This window comes from Emiliania huxleyi (assembly GCF_000372725.1).
Source record: "Emiliania huxleyi CCMP1516 unplaced genomic scaffold EMIHUscaffold_68, whole genome shotgun sequence".
NCBI classification, from domain to species: Eukaryota; Haptophyta; order Isochrysidales; family Noelaerhabdaceae; genus Emiliania; species Emiliania huxleyi.
In genome coordinates this window covers 301,761-321,831 of record NW_005196900.1, presented here as the reverse complement: position 1 = coordinate 321,831, position 20,071 = coordinate 301,761, and the positions used below count along the sequence as shown (strand labels likewise).

The 20,071-nt window shown below is 66.6% G+C and overlaps 3 protein-coding genes across 3 annotated transcripts in view; 1 reads left to right on the top strand and 2 right to left on the bottom strand.

Moving 5' to 3' along the window:
* Nucleotides 1–2,708: 2,708 nt before the first annotated feature.
* On the bottom strand, nucleotides 2,709–2,933 carry EMIHUDRAFT_67844 (hypothetical protein; the record flags this gene model as incomplete). Its single annotated transcript, XM_005762397.1, has 1 exon — nucleotides 2,709–2,933. A coding segment is annotated over one exon (225 nt), but the record flags the coding sequence as incomplete, so codon positions are not given.
* Nucleotides 2,934–6,506: 3,573 nt separating this feature from the next.
* On the top strand, nucleotides 6,507–9,926 carry AMT15 (putative ammonium transporter; the record flags this gene model as incomplete). Its single annotated transcript, XM_005762396.1, has 10 exons — nucleotides 6,507–6,653; nucleotides 6,790–6,897; nucleotides 7,053–7,370; nucleotides 7,507–7,834; nucleotides 7,958–8,032; nucleotides 8,115–8,497; nucleotides 8,639–8,773; nucleotides 8,817–9,149; nucleotides 9,234–9,596; nucleotides 9,625–9,926. 9 exons carry the CDS (start codon nucleotides 6,507–6,509, stop codon nucleotides 9,402–9,404), a joined length of 1,998 nt encoding a protein of 665 aa, XP_005762453.1. The 3' UTR covers nucleotides 9,405–9,596; nucleotides 9,625–9,926.
* Nucleotides 9,927–19,265: 9,339 nt separating this feature from the next.
* Nucleotides 19,266–20,071, bottom strand: part of EMIHUDRAFT_216165 (hypothetical protein) — a gene marked incomplete at both ends in the record, with an annotated part of 2,907 nt that continues 2,101 nt past the window's right edge. The window contains 3 exons of the mRNA XM_005762395.1: nucleotides 19,266–19,370; nucleotides 19,445–19,648; nucleotides 19,724–19,774. Of these exons, the coding sequence (XP_005762452.1) occupies nucleotides 19,266–19,370; nucleotides 19,445–19,648; nucleotides 19,724–19,774 (360 nt within the window). The remainder of the gene's footprint in view (nucleotides 19,371–19,444; nucleotides 19,649–19,723; nucleotides 19,775–20,071) is intronic.

Genomic DNA, 20,071 nt, shown 5'->3' with positions numbered 1-20,071 from the left:
ACCCCACCCTCGCCGCCGCCGCCGTCCCCGCCGCCGCCGTCGCCGCCACCGCCCTCTCCTCCACCTCCGTACCTGCCGCCGCCGAGCCCGCCGCCGCCATCTCCGCCGCCGCCATCCCTGCCACCTCCCTCACCGCCACCCCCCTCGCCGCCGCCGCCCCTGCCGCCTCCGCCTTCGCCGCCACCGCCCTCACTGCCGCCTCCTTCTCCGCCGCCACCCTCGCCACCTCCGCCATCGCTGCCACCGCCCTCGCCGCCACCGCCCTCGCTCCCTCCCTCGCCCCCTCCCCTGCCGCCGCCTTCACCACCACCGGCCCCGCCACCATCTGCGTCGCCCTCGCCGCCGCCCATTCCGCCGATGCTGCCAGGCGAGGCCAGGGCTGCCGCCTCCTCCTTCTCTCTCGAGATCAGCACGACCCGCCGGCAGCGAGCGCTGGCCGCCCTCGATTTGGATGCCATCCAGGATGCCGTGATCAAATCCTTCGCCACCGGGAGTCCGCCTGTGACTGTCACCGCCGAGCAGATGACCCTCGAGGACCTCGGCGACAGCAGGGTTCGCGTGACTATCGTCCAGGCCGAGGGAGGGCCGGCTGCCGAGGCGATCACAGCCTCCGCGAAGCAGCCAACCTTCCTCGAAAGCGTGGCCACGGAGCTAAGCGTGCCTAAGGTCTACTACGACACGGCACCCGCCACCATCTCGGTGACTGTTGCGCCGCCGCCGCCCCCGCCGCCCGTGCCGCTCTCCCAGGGGGCAGAAGTCAACCTTGTCAGCGACGGCCGCAGCCGCCAGTGGATCGTCGGAGTCTCTGTCGCCGTCGCCGTCCTCGTCGTGGCGCTCGTGCTCCTCGCCCTCTGTCTCGCCAGGCGGTACGCCGCGGCAAAGGCGAGGGGCCGCGACGATGCGTCGACGTGCCCGCCGAGCCCGAGCGTGGAGGGGGGGCTGCCCTCCACCTCGACGGAGGCCGAGCCATCCGCGCCCCCCCTCGAGCGCTCCGCCAGCTGGGGGCGCGTCGGCATCAAGAGGTCGAACAGCGTCAAGAGGCCGACCCACGCCGACCCGGACTCGGCGGCGGGTCCAAGCGGCGCGAGCGCGATGACCTTCCGCATTTGAGGCCGAATGGGGACGGCCCAGCTCCCGCGTGGCTACCGAGCTACAAGGCGCGGGAGATCTCCCCGTGCGTTGAAACGACGCGCCTTCCTCTCGCCGCGCGCGGGCCGCCGGCGCGCGGTCGGAGTGTAGACCATGCGGTGCCACGGACACCGACCTCTCTCTCTCTCTTCGGTCTCTCTGAGTCCGACTCTGTCTTTGTCCTGTCTCTCTCTCTCTCCGAGGAATAGGTTTCTCTGTTTTGGTTCGGTTCTGGGTGGGAGGGATCTGCTGGAGGAATTCTTGTTTGGGTTGCCTGTGAGCTGTGTTGCCTGTCGGCTCGTGTGTGAGACGGAGAGCCTCGCTCTGTAACTCTTTCGTATAAGCTACATTTTTCAAATTCTTTTTCGCGCAACACTGGGCACGGGAGTCGGGACCAGTGTTGTGCGAGGGAGCTTGGTTGTAAAATTCTTTTTCGCGCACGCAACTCTATAGCGTTTCTTCATTGCCGCAAGTGGCGTCGGCGACGCGGCGAGGACACGATGGTGACGCCCAAAGCGCAGCGTGCGCGGCAGCAGCGCCGACGGCGGCCCCACGCCGCATCAGCGGCGCTCTGAGTGAGTCAGGCTGCGCTGCACAGCCTGCTGAGCACGCTCCCGACGAGCGGCGCGCCACGCGGGCCCGCCGCAGACAACCGCGGGCGGCGAGCCGATGCGCGTGTCGTAGGCGTAGGCAGCACTGGCGAAGCGAGGCGGTCGGCGCCGGCCCCTGGAGACGGTTGCAGTGGCAAGCCGGACTGTCCTGAAAAGAAAGAATTTCGACGCTGACCTGCTGTCCCCCCCCCCTCCCCTCGGATCCGGCCAGAATGTACACACGTATATGTTGCTGTGCCCCCTCCTCCCCCTCCTGCCCCCGCCCCCCCCCCTCCCTCCGCGTGTGTGTGTGTGTGTGTGTGTGTGTGTGTGTGTGTGTGTGTGTGTGTGTGTGTGTGTGTGTGTGTGTGTGTGTGTGTGTGTGTGTGTGTGTGTGTGTGTGTGTGTGTGTGTGTGTGTGTGTGTGTGTGTGTGTGTGTGACTCACTCACTCACTCACCCCCCTTCCCGTGTGTGTGTGTGAGACTCACTCACTCACTCACTCACTCACCCCCCTCCCCGTGTGTGTGTGAGACTCACACCCTCCCCCTCCCCCTCCCCCTCCTAACACCTTGCTTGTGCGCCAACACCTTGTGTGTGGAGAAGTTAGTTTACCTTCCCTTCCGCTCTCGGCTTTCTTCCTTTCCGTGTTCGGGCCAGTGCTTCGCGGTGCGGTGAATTCTTGGTTTAGCGAGTTCTTCGCTAACCCAAGAAGAATTCTTGGGGTCGAGCAGCGGGTGGCAAGGTGGCGGCGAGTTTTGCGGCCGGCCGCACCGTTGGTGATGGACTCAATCTCAGCCTTCCAGTCTGAGCTAGATGCGCCTTCGTCCGCGTCGGCGTCGCCCACCCGTGCCTCGTCTCCAGGGTTGCCGCGGCGAACCGAATAGCGCGACATCCCTGAGACGTGAGAGGCAAAAAGGTGTCCCGCGATACCTCGCGAGTAGAGAAGAAAACGCGGTCTCAAGGTGTGAAGTGCAAACGCTACACAAAGCTACCGTCCTGGATGCGCCTCTCGCCACTCTCGGATCCGCCCGCGCAGCGCGTGGTTTGGGAAGAGGAAGATATGCTCGAGTGCCTCGCCCGTCATCGGACTCGTCGACTTGGTCGCGAGCCAGCGCTCGATCTGCTTCCGCTCGTAGGAATGGCCGTCCGCCGCCATCACCGGGTCGCTCATCATCTCGGTCGTGATCGGGCAGATGAAGTCGGTTGGCGGCTCCTCCTCCTCCGCCGAAAGCGGCCTCTCTGCAGCCAAGGAGGACGACCCCTGCTCGTCAGACGCCCGCCTCTTCTCCTCCAGCCTCGCGCTCTCCTCGAGCGCCGCCGCCAACTCCGCCTCCTCCTCCGCCGCCAGCGCTGCCTCATCCTCGGGCTCCCGCGACGGCCCAGCGCCACCCCCGCCTCCCTTCCCCTTCTTCTTCTTCTTCTTCCCCTTCTTGCTCTCCCTGGCGCGCCCCGCCTCCTTCTCCGCCTCCTCCTCCGCCAGCAGCGCCTCGGCATGCCGCGTCGCCTCCGCCTCTGCCGCCGCTCTCTCCGCCTCCCTCGCCGCTGCCTCCGCCGACGCCTCCGCCGCCGCATGCTCCTTGAGGGCGCGCACGCACTCGGCGTGGCCCTGCTTCTTGGCAACCTGCAGCGCCGTCCTGCCGCTCGCAGAGCACAACGCCGCGTCTGCGCCCGCCCGAAGCAGGCGGAGGACGACGGCGGGGTGGCCTTGGACGGCGGCGTACATCAGCGCGGTGCCGCCGTCGTCGCTGTTCTGCTTGTTGACCTCCGCCCCGCGCTGCAGCAGCAGCTCGACCACCCCCTCGTGGCCATGCTGGGCCGGCAAGCATCAGCGCGGTGGCGCCGCTCACATCGTCTTCCGCGCAAATCGCGTTGACCTGCCCGCCGCTGTCAAGCCACGCCAGCAGCGCCACCTCGTCGCCTTGGAGAGCCGCGTCCATCGCCTCTTCGGGAAGGCCCAGTGAGCCGGAAGAGGCCGCGGCCCTCGCTCCCGCCGCCGCCTCGCCCGAGGAAGCGCCGCCCGCACCGCCCGCCGCCGCCTCGCGCTGGCTCGCAGTCACCTCCTCGATGTGCTGCCGGAAGGCGCCGACGCAGGCGGCGTGGCCCTTCTCCTTGGCCATTTGCAGCGCGGACTTGCCGCCCTCAGAGCGCACCGCTGTATCTGCGCCCGCGCGAAGCAGGCGGAGGACGACGGCGGGGTGGCCGTGGGCGGCGAACATCAGCGCGGTCCAGCCTTCGCCGCTCTGCAAGTTGATCTCCGCGCCGCGCTGCAGCAGCAGCTCGACCACCCGCTCGTGGCCTCGGAAGGCGGCGAGCATCAGCGCGGTGACGCCTCTGCTGTTCTGCAAGTCGATCTCTGCGCCGCGCTGCAGCAGCAGCTCGACCACCCGCTCGCGGCCGTTGCCGGCGGCGACCATCAGCGCGGTGCCGCAGGTGCGGATATCACGGTACTGCAGGTTGATCTCCGCGCCGCGCTGAAGCAGTAGCTCGACCACCTGCTCGTGGCCATGGTTGGCGGCGAACATCAGCGCGGTCCAGCCGTCGCTGTTCTGCTTGTCGATCTCCGCGCCGTGCTGCAGCAGCAGCTCAACCACCCGCTCGTGACATTTAGTGGCGGCGATTATCAGCGCGGTGCCGCCGACGCTGCTCTGCAAGTTGATCTCCGCGCCACGCTGCAGCAGTACCTCGACCACCCCCTCTTGGCCCTTCTGGGCGGCACGCATCAGCGCGGTGACGCCGCTCACACCGCCTACCCTGCAAGTCGCGTTGATCCGCCCGCCGCTGTCAAGCCACGCCAGCACCGCCGCCTCGTCGCCTCGCCCAGCCGCTTTCACGAGCGCCACAGCACCAACCATCGCCATGAGAAAAAGAATTTTACGCAACACAGAGACACAGAAGAGTGTGGTGGCGGCGTGCCGTCCTCCCATCCCTCCCTTGGGTTGTCCGTTTTCTTTCTTTCTTTAAGAGAGAGAGAGAGAGAGAGAGAGAGAGAGAGAGAGAGAGAGAGAGAGAGAGAGAGAGAGAGAGTGGCGAGAGAGAAACACATCCAGGTACCAGCTAGCTGATGAGTCTCATCATCAACACCCAAACAAGGAGATCTTCCTCCGCGAGCTCATCTCCAACTGTCTCGTCCGACGCGCTCGACAAGATCCGCCACCAGGCGCGCACGCCGCAGCCGCCCACCCCGCCCCAACCCACCCCGCGGGCGGCATCCCTGTCGCCCTTCTCTCGCCTTCTCTACGCCGCCACCGGCACTGCCGCCTCGCCCTTCCCCTTTCAAGCACCAATGCGTCTCGAGCAATGCGTGCCACGCGCCGTGGAGCACCCCTTCTGCCTCCCCCGCTCCAGCGACCGCTCACGGCACGCCTGGAGCAGCAGGTTGAAGTTGTTGCGCTTGACAAAGATCGCGTCGTGGTAGAAACCGCGATGCGCCTTGACGTAGCCGTGGCCGGTCTTGTGGGAGAAGGGTTGGCCGGGCTGCCCGCGCGCCTTGCAGCCCATGTTTAGGCGGCGGGCCTTCTCTTCGGTGTTGCCAAAGGCGTAGGAGTGGCCAACGGAGGTTGGGGCAAATGTAGATTTCCCGAAATATTTTGAGAAATATGACAGCCTTGTTCGGAAGGAGAAATTTCCGGAAATTTACCATACCTGTGTTGACGCGAATGACACTGACGCCTGAATGACACTGACGCCCGATGACCCGCTTGACCGGTGACCGATGACCGCTGACCGCTGACCGATGACCAGCGTCAGCCTCTCCGCGGAGGCGCACCATCACTGCCGCGCGGGCCTGCCGGCTCAAGCAAGGCACGGCAGGCCCGCACGGTGCCTGGTCCAACATGGGGGACACCTTGTTTCCTTACACGGAAAGGGGCGAAACTTGAGCATGGAGTGACGGGGCGAAGAAATTTCTCGCAAATTTGCCGTTGTGGGGCACGAAATAAAGACGAAAGAAATGAAAGAAATATCCTTACGCTGGGCAGGGAATCTACATTTGCCCCAAAACGGAGGCGGGCGTGCCGCCACTCGAGGCGTTGCCAACGCCCGGCGAGGAGGTCTTGAGGAGGGGCGTCCAGAGCTTGATTTCATTCACGTCATCGCACCCTCCTGGTCCCGCATGGGGTTCTGCGAGGTCGACCTTGTACCCCTCGTTGTACTGCCGGGTGAGCTCTGGTTTCTCCTTGTCGCCGTGCACGACCGGCGCGTTGGCCGGGGCGCGCATCGCGTCCGCCCAGGCGGCGAGGACGCCGTCGTGGGGCCGCCGGTGGTGGGCCTTGTTGTAAAGGTAGTCGCCGAAGAAATCGACTGGCATGCCCCGCTCGAGCGCGACCCGAAGGGTGGGAAGCGCCGCGGAGAGCCAAAGGCCGAGCTTTCGCTGGTTGTTTCAGCACAGTGACAGTCAGACACGCAACACGGGGTCCCAGAGGAAAGGCGAGCAAAAAACCTTGCGCCTACTAGACGCCCTTTCCGACTCGGAGAGAGAGGAGAGAGAGAGAGAAGAGAGAGTCAGGCGATCAGGCGCGCGCAGCCGGAGAGAGCGAGGGAGGCGCTCAATCGCCGCGGCGAGCGCCTCCATCATCTCCACCTCGTTCGCTTCGCATCCTCCTCCTCGCCACGGGATGAGAGATCCACACCTGCTGAGCTGCTGAAACACGGGGAACAGAACCGAGCGTCTTGGCGCGAGAGTCAGTGGCAACAGACCCCCTTTCCGGCAAGGAGCCGGACTGTGCTGAAAAAGAATCCGCTGGTTTTTGACCTGTCCCCCCCCCTTCCCCATCCGGCCGGAATGTACATGCGCACCGCCTTCTTCTTCGCCATCCTGGCGTCCGCCGCCGGGGCCCCGAGGGACGGTCATCCTACTGGCCCGGGCCATCGCATTCACCACATCCGGAAGCAACGGGCCAACGAGCGGCGCCGCCGGCTCGAGCAGCGCGAGCACGTCGCAAAGGCGCGCGCCGGCCCTTGTTCCCCTCTCCCATCGGAGAGCCCGAGGAGCCCGGCCGCCGCGCAGCACACCAAGCTGCTTCCCACACCGGCGCCCCCGAGGCTTGACCGGCGGCGCACATCGTGTGCAGGTCCAAGACTACCTCGCGAGCCCTGAAGCCGCCGCGCAGCACACCAAGCTGCTCGACGAGGTCAAGAAGATGAATGTGTCCGAGCGTATCGCCGCGGCGCTCGTCAAGGTGACAGCTGAGGATTTCCGTCTCCCACCCCCGTGGGAACCCGACCAAACCCCAAGCCCCCGCCAGCTCTTGCCCGCTCCACCTGCAGGTCCACCCCCGTGGGAACCCGACCAAACCCCAAGCCCCCGCCAGCTCTTGCCCGCTCCACCTGCCAGGTGATCGAGGAGACGGAGAGCCACGAGGTGCACGCCGAGTTTGGCCGGCGCCTTTCCGCGGCGCCGGGAGCTCCCCCCCCGATTAGCCCCCCGACTCCGCCGCCGTCCTTTCCTCACGCATGGGATGCAGCCGAGCTCGGATACCTCGACACCCACTTTTCGGACGCCGCGGGGAGCAAGGGAGGCACCCTCCAGTACATGATCGACACCGTCTGGATCATCACCGCCGCGCTCCTCTGCTTCTTCCTCCAGGCAGGCTTCGGCCTGCTCGAGGCGGGCGCCCTCCGCGCCAAGAACGCCAAGAACATTATGCTCAAGGTCTCGGAACCCCCTCCCCTCCCCCCCTGCATCCCCCCCCCCCCTCATGCCATCACGCCCTCCCCCCCCCTCCCTCCGGCACCCTCCCTGCCACGTCCCTTCCCCCATCCCCGCAACCCTCGTTTGCTGTTCGCAGAACCTGATGGACGCCTGCATCGGCGGGCTCGTCTACTACTGCTTCGGCTACGCCATCTGCTACGGCGGGGCCTCCCGGCCCGACGGCATAGACGGCAACGCGTTCTCCGGCGGGGGGCTCTTCAAATCCACGGAGGGCCACGACGGCATCTGGTTTGGCGTCGACGTGGGGATGGACACCGGCGGCTGGTTCCGCACCACGTCAAACTACTGGATGCTCATCGACGTCGAGGAGGACGAGTACTACATCTTCCTCTTCCAATACGTCTTCGCCGCCACCATCGCGACCATCGTCTCGGGCGCGGTCGCCGAGAGGATCCAGTTCCGCGGTGCGCTCTCGCCCCCTCCCACCACCACACACGCACGAGGAGGTCGTCGTCTCTCACACCTTCAGCGACCGCGCCGCATCCCGGGACCCTAACCTCCCTACCCCCCCCCCCCTCCCACCTTAGGATACCTCATCTACTCCTTCTTCCTCACCGGCTTCATCTATCCGTTCGCCGCGCACTGGACGTGGGACCCGAACGGTGCATTTCCCAAGCCAAGTCCGAAGACAGCACGGATCAGACCCCCGCTGACACCACGTACCGGCCCCGCCGACCCCCTCAGGCTTCATCAACTCGTGGGGCATCTGCGACTACGCGGGCGGCAACGCCGTCCACGCCCTCTCCGGCTGCGCCGCCTGGATGGGTGCAAAGGCACTCGGGCCTCGGATCGGCCGATTCGTCGAGGGGACGTCTAAGTCGCTCGTGACGGTCAACTTCAAGCCGGTCGAGCTGGCGCAGCACAACGTGCCGATGATGTGCCTCGGCCTCTTCATCCTCTGGCTCGGCTTCATCCCCTTCATCGGCGGCTCCGCTTGCTACGTCAACTTCCAGCTCGGCCGCCTCTGCGTGATGACGACCCTCTCTGGCTGCTCGGGAGGGTGCGTCCCCCTCGGGGGGGGCTACATGACCGAGAAGCACGCCTCGCTGGAGCAAACCATGACCGGGGTCCTTGCCGCCATGGGGGGGGCCCTCAATAGGCCCCCCCCCCCCCTCTTCCCCCGCCCAAGCTCCCCCCCCGTCACACATACGCACGCACACACTGGGCGCCGCCTTTAACCCCCCCCCCCCCCCCCCCCTTGCCTTTAGGTTGGCATCTGCTCCTCGTGCGGCTGCACCACTATCTGGGCCGCCTTTTGGATCATCGCCCCCATCTCCGTGCTCGCCTACCGCTTCGGCCTCTGGTTCAACATCTACTTTTGCGGCAAGTTTCTCGGCGGGCCGGTGGACGACCCCCTCGGCGCCTCGCGAGTGCACTGCCGGCCAGGCGCCTCTCCCAGAGGCCCGCGACGTGCCACGACACTGCGCCGTAGGCGCCTCCGCGCTGCACTACTGGCCCGGCGTGTGGTCGATGATCGCCTGCGGGCTGCTGAGCGACCCCGACATCTGGGACGCGACCTACGGCATCGAATTCAGCGGCCGGACCACAAAAGTAGAGGACTTGACCTTGGACGACTTTTCGGGCATCTTCTACGGCGGCAACGGCATGCAGCTGGCGTATCAGCTCCTTTCGGTCGTCGTGATCACCCTGTACGGCCTCGCCTCGTGCTTCCTCCTCTTCTACGGCATGAAGCTGTGCGGCACCCTCCGCGTGCCCGAGGTTCGCGAGAGCGTCGAGACCTCGAGAGGGCCTCCACCCCACCAGCCTGAGTCAGAAGCCAGAAGCACGCGGAGTTGGTGATAGGCGGATGAGCTCGAGGGCCTCGACGCGACGCACCACGGGGGACTGGCCTACACCGACACGGACGTGCACATCGTCCCCGCGGGGCTCCGCTTTCGCAAGAAGAAGGCCGACATGGATGCGACCAAGGACGGGTCGGAGTCGCCGGAGGGCACAGAGTCGCACGAGGCGTGAGAAAGCAAGCTCATGCGTCCCGCCCCGAGCCCACCCCGCACCGCGTGACTCAGACCCTCCCGCTTCGGGCCATCCTTGGTCGCGCGGTCGGAGCGGAGCACACGGCATGGGCAGCGCGACCCGACCGGCTTAGGCTTTCGGAGCATCAGCTCAATGTACACTGGCGCCCACCCATCTCTCGCTCTCGGTAGCTTCTGCCACATCTCTCGGCTTGATGGCCCCCCTGAGGCGCGCGTTCTGCTCTAGCCTCTACGTATGGGGGCGCCCTCGGCAATCTCTTTCTCGCCTCTTCCCGGCGATCGCGGATGATGCACTTAGTTCTCGAGAGCAATTCTTCTGTTTCTCGGGCTGTGGTGTGTGTTGCCTGCTGTACATACGTGGCCCAGTGTAGCAGTCTCAATGACAATGTGTGTTCTGAACTCTCGATCTCTACGGGTGTGATATTTCCCTGTTCGTCTTGATGCATGATGGACTTGTCTTCTTGTGTATTTTTGTAGTATAGGTAAGATATAGGCGAAGATTGTGGGTTGAATCGCAGCAAACTCGCCCAGTGAGATCTGGTGTCGAGGGAATCCAGTTTCAGCATAGCAAAGTCATTGACCCCAGCGAGGCCCTATGCGCGCTGCGTCAGCGGGCCCAGGGGCCGCCTGGGCGATCGCACGAGCGCCCTCAGCCCCCCCCGAGCCCCCCGACAACCAAACGCACCCTTGCGTAGGCCTGCCGCAGTGCCACCCCGCCCGGAAGGCTTCCGGCGCCCTCCGCACAAGCCCAGCCGCCCTCTGCGAGCCGCCGAGGTCACCATCGTTTCCTTTGCTGCCCCGATCCGGCGATGCACAAGGTGATGTTATCACGTTCCCAGCTCACCTGCCTCTCTGCCGATCGTACACACACGCTGCACGAACGCTCAAGCCCCCATCCGCCTCTGCCGCCGCGCCGGAGTCCGGCGTCGGCAGCAGATCAGCAGCTCTCTCGCGCGCGAGGTTGCGCGCTCGCACTTGCGAGTCGGAGTGCGACACCCCGGCCCCTCGTGACTCTCGGTGTCCACACGAATCATCGGCTCGTAGGTCGAGATCCTCGTCGCGGCCCACTCCTTCCCGCGCCAGCGGTGGGGCGCCAAGCGTCAACGGCCCAGCCCCTGATCCGGCAATGTGCAAGGTGGCGATCTATTTATACTCAGCTCACGTACCTCAACACTAGCCCCTCAGCACGTACGGCGGCGGGTGTACAAACACAGCGGCCCCTCAACACGTATGGCCAGTGCCCCTAGCCGCTCCTGCCGCCGCTTCCGCCGCCGGCGCTGGCAGTGGAGCAGCAGCTCTCTCGCGAGTTTGCGAGCGACTCGCGTCCGATAGTCGGAGTGCGGCACCACCGTGCCCTCATGAATCGCAGTGTCCACCCGGACCATCAGCTCGTAGGTCGAGATCCTCGTGCGAGCGGCCCAGTCCTTCCCGCCCCAGCGGCACTCGTGCTTATTGGCAAGCTTGTCCTTCGCAAAGGAGTCGAACATCAGCTGTGAGGGGCAGGTCGCGTACTGCCTCCGCCTCTCGAGCTCCTCCTGCCGCAGTGCCTCGTCCGCCTTCTCCTCCATCTTGAAGTTCCCCGCGCCGGCGTTCATCTGGATGCGTCGCACTTTGTCGCCCATCATCCCGACCGTGCCCTCGACTGGATCCTGGTTGATCCACTCGAGGCAGCCGTAGCGGCGAAAGAGGACGGGTAGCGAGGCCCACATGTGCCAGCCGTACCCCTTGAAGCGCTGCTGGTGGAGGCACGTCCAACGGTCGGCCCACTTCCGCGACGCGTGCTCAAAGTCGGCCGCCGCCTTCTCAGGCCCGCCTCCCTTCGCGCAGCCGCCGCAGTAATCCAGCACGTCCGTCGCCTTCAGGCGCATGATTGTGCAGGCCTTGCTGAAGTAGAGCACCGTGTCAGCGAGCTGCTGCAAGCCGGCCAGCGAATCAGCACGATCAAGCGCGCGATAGGCGAGGGCGAGGGCGGCAAAGAACTTGGAGCCGGAGTAGTCTCCCTCGACCAGCTGCGCCCAGTCCTTGTGCAGCGCCTCGCAGTCGGCACCTTTGAGCGCGGTGACAAAGCACTGCTTTGTCTCCGCGTTCTTCTGGATCTGATGCCGCAGCTTCAGACCCTTCAGCGCGGTGTTGAACGCGTCGATGGCGGGGAGCGTGGAGGCGCTGCTACTATTGAGTGCCTCGCGCAGCGGGCCCTCGAGGAACTGCACCTTGGGCTCGGAGAGCCGCATGTCGGCGTGCAGATTGCACAGCCCCAGGTATCGCTGCGCGAGCACCGGGTCACCAGAGAGGATGTCGTCGCAGGTGCGCTCGCCGAACGCTGGCATGAACGGCAGCAAGATGATCGAGCCTCGAGCGAGTGGCTGATCGAGGGCGTCATCGAGCAAGCCATCCAGAGCCCGTCCCGACTTGAACATGTCATGTAGGTCAAAGTCGCAATCGCGCAGACGCTGCTCCTTCCACTGCGAGTGGTCGTCCGGGACGCCGAGGTACTCGAACGTGGCCTTGGCGCCCCGCGGGACAGTGACGCGCTTCGTCTTGAGCCCGGGCTCGGTGGGCACCTTGGGGGGGGGGGGGGGGTTGGTGTTTGGTGTCGCTAAGGTGTCGCTAAGTGGGAGTGCGGGGAAAGAAGAAATCAAACGTCCCGGGGCGCGGCGGGCACCTGCGCTCCGCGCTTGGTGTTCGCACCCGAGGCGCGCCGCATGTTTGGCCTCGCGCCGCCGCCGCTGCCGCCGCCGTCCGAGGAGCGCAGCTCGAGCACCGGCGTCTGCACGTTGTTCGACATGTCGCGGCTCGGATCGTTCATGCCGACGGCGATCTCGGCAAGCTCCGGGTTGTTTGGCCAAAACGTGCTGCAGATCTCTCTGAGCGTGCTGTCGTTGGGCACGACGTACACGCACGCGAGCTTGCTCTGGTCGCGGTGCAGCACGTCGTGGAAGGGCGACGTCGGCTTGTCCGCGACCCAGGACAGCTGCAGGTGCTCCATCGTGGCCGAGAGGTCGGCGTTGACGAGGCCGTTTGCCGTCATAGGCGTGTTGGAGACGGCGCGGTGGTTGACGTAGGGGTCACCTCCCTCGACGTAGGGGTCCGGCAGCATCTCAACCACATTGAGGTTCTCGTCGATCACCTCGCGCGGCAGCTGCAGGTAGAGCCACGGCACCATCAAGCCGCCAGGCTGGCGCAAAGGCTCGAGCTCCTTGACGTAGGGCACAAAGCCGCGGAGTTGCTGCGGCGCGGGCGGAGGCAGTCAAACGGTGCGGGATGGGCGTGGGAGAGGGAGGGGGGGGGGGGGGGGGGGCTCACGTTGGCGCGGTGGTCGTCGTCGGGCCAGAAGGCGATGTGAGCAGCCATTGGCGCGCCCTCGCAGCCTTCCATCCGGTGGCGCAGAGCCCTTGCCCCCCACTCGCTTCCGTGCACCGCCCACGCCTTGAGGCAGGCCATGACGACGGTCCACTGCTTGCAATCCACCGGTGCGTGCTTCAGGCGGCCTGCGTCGAGGCTGAGCGTGAACCCGAAGTTCGTCGCGTTGCTAGACAAGCCGGTCGGCATGTTCCAGAGTGAGCGGCCAAGCAGCATGAAGCAGAGGTAGCCCGCAAGGGTCTCGGCGCAGTACATCGAGCTGAGGAGGTCGGCGCGCGTCTTGACGACCGGGCGCGGCACTGTCTCCTCCTCCTCCTCCTCCCTCCCCTCCTCCTCCTCCTCCTCCTCCTCCTCCTCCTCAACCTCGGGTCCCTCCTCCTCCACCAGCCCCTCCGCCTCCTCGCACTCCGCCGCCACGCGTGCGGCGATCTCCTCGGCCACCTGCTGGATCCGCGGCGCCATCTCAGCCGCGCGCGCCTCCCGCCGCAGGAACGCGTTCTGCACCTCGATGGACGCGCGCGCCTCCCGCGCGACGGTGGCCTCCGCGCGCTCCATCGCCTCCCTGGCGGCCCGCTGCTGCGCGGCGGCGACGTCCTCATCGTCGCCGACCGTCGTCGGCACCTCGGGAGTCGGCCCGCAGCGCACGTACATCTTGAAGTGCGCTAGCTGCTCCGCGCCCGCGCGCCTCAGCTGGTCTTTCCCCGCTTGCTGCCCGTTGGAGTACTTTGAGCAGAGGTCCCACCGCTTTTGCCCCACCACCAGAGCATCGGCAACCTGCGCGCCCGTCGAGTAGACCTTAGTCTTGCGCGCCTCCTTGTCCCACTCTCGCTTGATTGCGGGTTTGCTCTGGATCAGGTGGATCACGCGCTTGGTCGTGAGCCGCTGCGACATCAGCGCGCCCGAGCCAGGAAGGCCTCTGCGCAAGAGCTCGGCAAGGAGGTTCTCGAAGCCGACGTGGCCGTGCCCGTCAGCATCCACGCGCGCAGCGGCAGCTCTGAAGAAGGCGAGGCACTGCGCAAAGTCACGCTGCGCTTTGCGCCGCTCGGCTCGGCTCGAATGGCGCGACGGCGGTTGCCACGGCGTCTTCCGCTTCTGCGACGCGCTCCCCACGCGCTCGCCACGCGCATCAGCCAGCTCGACGCGAAGGCGCCAGATCTCGTCGCGAGCCGCGTCGAGCCACGCCTTGAGCACATGGTTAGGCGTCGCGTCGTCGTTCAGAATCAGCCGCGGCAGTGCGGCCACGTCGAATTGGCCGCGGTCTTTGATCGAGGCCTTCATCTCCTCGACGAGAGCCACGTACTCTGCATCGTTGGCGTCGCCGTAGGTGAACCCACAAGGGCCGCTGCCGCCGCCGCTGCTGTCGGCCTCCCCCCCGCCAGTGTCGGCGGCGGCATCGCCTGTTCTCGTGCGCTTGTCCGGCCGCGGTTTCTGACCGCGGACGTCCTGCTCGACGGCGAAGTAGACGGCGCGGCGGAACATCTCCTCGCTCAGCTGCGTCTGCACTTTGCGCCCAAGTCCCAGGGCTATCATCGCCTCCATCGCGGCGCGCGCGCGCGCGGGCAGCTCCGCCTGCGGTGTACATGTCCCGGCGTGACGCGATGTCTACACGGCTGGTGGGGAGTGTGTGCGGGGTCTGTTCACACCGGGTCCATTCGGCCAGGATCGTGTTTGGGATCGCGCCGGATGCCGGAGTGCCGTCGAAGCTGTGGAGAGTAGTGGCCCTTCTTGCCGAGCTTGTACTCTTGCAGCGACTCGCCAAAGCATGCCTCCGACGGCAGGTAGTTCGGGTTGCAGCTCGGCTTGGCCTTCACAGCCGCCCGCTCGAGTTCATTCACAGCGAGCCGGCAGGCCGCCAACTCAGCCTCAGCTTTCGCTCGGGCTGTCTCGGCTGCGTCCGCGCGCTCCTCGGCCGCTCGAATGCGCCCATCGGCGGCAGCTTCCGCCGCCGCCCTCGCACGCGCCTCCGCCACAGCGATGCGCTGAGCGACTGATGCCTCCGCCGCCGCCGCTGCTGCTGCCGCCTCCGCAGCCGCTGGCATCACTCCAGCCGCCGGCGCCGCTCCCTGAGCGGTCGCAGATGGCACCTGCGAGAGCGGGCTGCGCGCCGCCCCTCCGCTGTGCGCGGCCTTCCTCCCCGGCCGTGGCACCGGCGCCTCGACGCGGCAAACTGAGCTCTGCGGCGACCCAAAGTCGAGACGCGTCGCCGCGCCGTGGTCAACTTGCATCGGCGTGGCGGCCATCGCAGCAGCAGGCGAGGGGTAGGGCGTGCCCACGTAGTAGTACGCCTGCGTACCCAACCCATACCCCCACGGCGCCCTCGGATCCACTTGCATAGGTGAAGGTGAGTAAGCAGGGACTTGCCACATGGCTGCCCCTCACCTGTCCGGACCCTCCGTAGGCGGTCCTCCCGCCAACAGCGGCGCATATGTCGGGCGGCCGGTAGAGCTCCCGCAGCTCGGCGACTCGCCCGCCGCCGTGGCGACGCCCTCCTTCCCTCCCTCCCTCTCCCTCCCTCTCCCTCCCTCTCCCGTCTCTCCCCCTCCTGTGTCCTGTCGATGACTCTCTCTCTCTCTCCTGACCCGGTGACACGTGGTCACATGGCCACGTGACCTCTCCGCTGAGCGGAGGGTCATGACTCATGTCTCGCTTGTGCGTGCACCTCTCGGTGTGTGTACGCCCCTGTGTGCCGTGCGCGCGCTTGCGCTTGGCCGCCGGGCAGTCGGCTCCACTCATATGGAATTTTAAGGGCGGCTGATACACACGCACACCGACAGCTGACAGCTCGGGGCCGGCACAGGCTGCAGCAGGCGCGCAGTCGCCGAGTCCGACGGGGGGCCGCGGTGTGAGGCGGTCGCCCGTGCCGGGGCTCGTCCGTCGTGCCCGACCCAAAACAGCCACCTGGTCCACACACTACAACGAGAGCCAGATCCACACGACGAGAGCCGCCCCACGCCGTCGATGAAGAGGCTGTGCCGCCAGCTGCCGCCGCCCTCGCTGGCGGGTTGGACTCACGAAGCAGCGCCGCAACGCAAAGCCACCACACGGCGCAGCCCTCGCCCTCTGGCAGCGCCAGCAGCTCGAAGCCGCGCTCTTGCGCCCACAAGCGGATGGCGTCCTCCGCGAGCGAGGCGTGGAAGAGCAGCGAGACGGCCGCGACGCGAGCGATGTCGAGGGGGTCGCAGCGAGAGACGACGCGCACGAGGAGGTCCGTGGGGAGGTAGAGGAGGTGGGCGGGCGGCGGCGTGTCTGGCAAGGGAGTGGTGGTGGGCAAGGCGGACACAAGGGCGGACATCGCCCTGAAGCGCGGGCGAGGAAAAAGTAATCCTCCGCGGGGGCTTGTCAGATATGGTGTTGTATTAAAGCAAAATATAAACAATTCAGAAGCGGCTGCCCGGCATCGCTGAGGCATGCTCACGCAGCTGAGTGAGCCCGGGCGCGTGAGTCGACACAGGCACCCACCCAAGGGACAGCACATACTTCAGCTCACCCGCAAGCGCATCGAAAGAGGGAGGCGGGGGCACCGAGGCACCTCCGACCGGCACGGAGCCGCTAAATATAGCAGCTCCAACGCACAGCGTGAGCGTCTCGCGCGCCGGCTCGAACTCTACCCAGTGGGCAGAGTTGAATGGAGGCCCGCGGCGGGCCTTTGCGCCGAACTCGTCGCTCGCGCGCAGCTCCGCGAGCTCGGAGTCGCCCAGCGGGTAGATGGAGATTTCGGCGAAGCGGTGCTGCTCCTTGCTCGTGGAAGGCAGCTGGAGGGCGGAGAAGCCGAAGATGCGCGCAAAGTCCTCCAGGCTGCGGAAGAAGTAGCGATAGATCACTCGGTCTGCGTCGGACACGCCCTTGCCCGAGCGGAGGAAAGAGTCCGACCAGAAAGGTAGCACCATCGCATTCTGGACCGACCAGTTCTCCAGGAGAAGCCTACGAGCGAGGGAGGGTGGAGGGTGAGACGGAGGGGGGGGGTGGGGGGGGGAGGGGTGGGGGGTGGGGGGGGGGAATGAGGTTGTCAACTCACAACCGCCAGGGCCGCACCACAGGCGTCTTGCGGTATGCAGACTCTCCTTTGTGCTCCCTCTTGGATACGTAGTGACATGGCTGTTAGGCCCCTCGTGTTTTGTTGAATGGGAGGGGGGCCAGGTGTTTTTCTTTCTTGTGTTTTTCTAGTGTGGGGGGGGGGGCTCTCGGCGCCTCATCGGCGCGATCGCCTTCGCGGAGTTGAGGTACTTCAGCATGCTTTCCTGAGACATGCAAGAGGGGCCGGGGTGGGCTAGTTCATGTGTGTGGAAGGAAGGGCGGGATTCTAGGCAAGCGCGCCATGACGGAGAGCTGCACTTTTTGCCGCAATGCTTTGCGCTGCAGGGGGGGCAGGAGGAAGTTGACCTCGCCCGCTCGTGCCTCTTGCTGCGTCGGCTGGCGCGTCGCCTGCACGCCAGGGAAGAGGTGTGGCAGAGGTGAGGCTACAGCTGTGGGGGCGGGGTGGAGGCAGCGCGGGTCGTGTGATGGAGATTCCGGGACCCGAGCCCACTGTCGTGGGCGTCGGGGTCACGCCGGGTGAGGGGCACTCGAGGGTGGCTATAGGGGGAGAGGGGAGAGGGGAGAGGGCTGAGCGCACCACGAGGGTTCCATCCAAGAGTGCCAAGGTGAAGGAGGCGACAGACTCCTCGCCGCGAGCAAGCGCGATGTTGAAGACCAAAGCGGGAGCCGTGCAGACCCCCACCGCGCGAACCTGCGAGGGCTCAATCGTCACAGGAATGTCGGAGATGACGACCTCGCCGTTCTTGTGCAAGTACGGGCGCTCTGCGGCCGGCTTTTTGAGCATCGCCAGGCTGTCCGGGTCCGTGACGACAGCAGGGAGCTCCCCCGCCGTAAGGATGCGACGCGCCGAGATGGTGCCCTCCGGCGAGGCCGAGACGCCGTAGGCTATCGAGAGAACTCCGTCGCGCTCGTAGTACACGCACCGGACGAGGTGGTCGCACACCTCGAGCGACAGCTGCTCGCCTGCGTGGTGGGTGCACAAGGAGGGGGGGGGGGGGGATGCAGGTGGCGGCCTGGGGCGGGCGGGAGCATCAGCAAGACGCGGGGCCACAGTACGACGCACCTTGCAACACTGGCCCAGACGCGAGCGGGAGAGGCGGGAGGGTGGGAGCGCGGCTCCGATCGCTCGAGGCGGGAGACGGGACGATGGGTGCGGGCATGAGGTCGATCAGCTTCTTCACGCCGTTCGGCGTGTCGATGCGTTCGGGCAGGAGCGAGGCGAGGGGCGCGCCGCGCTGGTACTGCTTGAAGGAGACGGGCCGTGAGGGGCAGCCCTTCTCGAACTCGAACTCGAGGGTGCCGAGGATCTCGTACGTGCAGTCGGCAGCGCGCGGTCGCTCGCCCGCCGCGTCGGGCACCAAATCGTCAGCAGCGAGCGCGAGCATGCCCACCACGGGGAGCACCGACTCGAGGTCGGCCGCCGTTGCGTGGTTGGTCAGGACCACGCTACGCGGGTTGCGCCTCATGTACTCGATCACCGCGGCGGGCATGATGCTGGAGAGACAGACTGCGTGCCGTAGCCGGCCAGGCGGCACGTCCGTCTCCGAGGTGCCGTCTTCTGTGTACTTGACAGTGTAGCGCGGGCCGGCAGCGCGCCCGCCGGCCGCGCCGCCGCGCCGCCGCTTGGGTCGGTGCACCTCGCTGATGACGCCGGAGTGCCACCCGCCCGAGTAGCTCTTCCACCTGCTCTCCACAGGATCACCCACCTCATAGCCCTCGCTGCTGTCGCGTGCGTCTGGCCTCGCTAGCCCCAGGAGGTACGCCGTGAGGTGTCGGAACGAGTACGTGTAGACATACTCAGAGGTGTGCACGGTCTTGCTGTCGTTGGACGAGTCGCACTCGTAGAAGACGGACACGATGAGCGCCGGACACGTGCCAACCTCGCCTACGAGCAGGTCGACTGGTGTGTGGGCGCGGAACACACCGGCGGCAGGGCGCCATTGGCATTGCGCGCCTCCCATGTCATAGGACACCTCATGGTACTGCTCGGTGCCGAAGTAGATGTAGTCGAGGGAGGACCGGCGCACCACGGCGTAGTTCCCAACCTCGCTGACCAACCCGCGCGCCGGGCGCGCGGGCATCCGAAGCCCGCACGACGCCCTGCGGCTATGCCCAGACCGCTTTTCTCGGCTCCTCCGGCCGTGAAAACGCCGCCTTCTAGGTCATTCCGGGTCATGAATTCAGTAGGAGAAACCTCCTCGCAACCTCTTAACGTCAGAACCCAGCGCCGGGGGGAAAGTGTCGTTTGGGGCCACTGGGCGAGTTTGCTGCGCCGTTGAGATTGATAAAGAGATCAACATCTGTCCATGCGTGGTGCTTGGTGCTCGTCTGCAGGGCGGGGTGGGGCACGTGAGACCACGACAGAAGTGAGCTGCTCAGAAAAACTGTTGCGCGTTTCTATCTTGGCCCTGCCCCCGCTCTGGGAGCTCTCTCTCCCACACCCGCCTCATTGGCTGTCCATGCTATCGCCGCCCTCGGCGCCGCCGGCCCCCTCCTCCTCCGCCCCTGCCTCGTCGCTGCTCTCCGGCTCACACTCAACCTCCACCTTCGCCTATACACCAAACCAGCCAGCACCGTGAAGGCGCGCCCCCGAAGTCCGACGCCCTCCACCGGGCTGGCGCCCACCATCACAGCGGAGGGAGAAGCGTGCTCGCCGTTCTCGGCGGCGAGCGGCTCCGCCTTCGCCGCGTGTGCGGCGGGCGCAGCCTCGGCCGGCTCGCTGTCGCGGCTGGCGTCGGCGGCGGGCAAAGCGCCAGTGGCGTGCTTGATCGGCTGGTAGACGGGCTGGTGCGGCCGGCCAGCCTTGTCGAGCTTGACGCAGCCGTCGGCCTGCGTCTCGAAGGTCCAGCCGCCGCTCCCGCCGCCGGCGCGCCCCTCCCAGACCCACGCCGGCCGGAGCCGCACCGGCGGCGCGCTCGTCGTCAGCCCCGCGAAGCGCGCCGGGTCGATCGCGGACTCGACGCCCAAGCCTCGCTTGGGGGGCGGCGGCGGCGGCGGCGCGCTCGACGCGGCGGCAGCCGGCGGGGGAGGCGGACGCGAGGTGAGCACGACCGGCCACCAGCCACCTTCGAAGAGGAGCTCGAGCTTGTCGCCCGGAGAGAGGCGCGCGTGGAAGCCGTCGGGCGGCGGCGGCGGCGGCGGGCGCAGCTCGTCCTCGGCCGCCGGCTGGACCCACTCCTTGAGCGTCTCGTCCGCGTGCGCGGAGGCGTGCAGGCACGAGTAGCGCACGCGGTAGAGGCCTGCGACGCGACT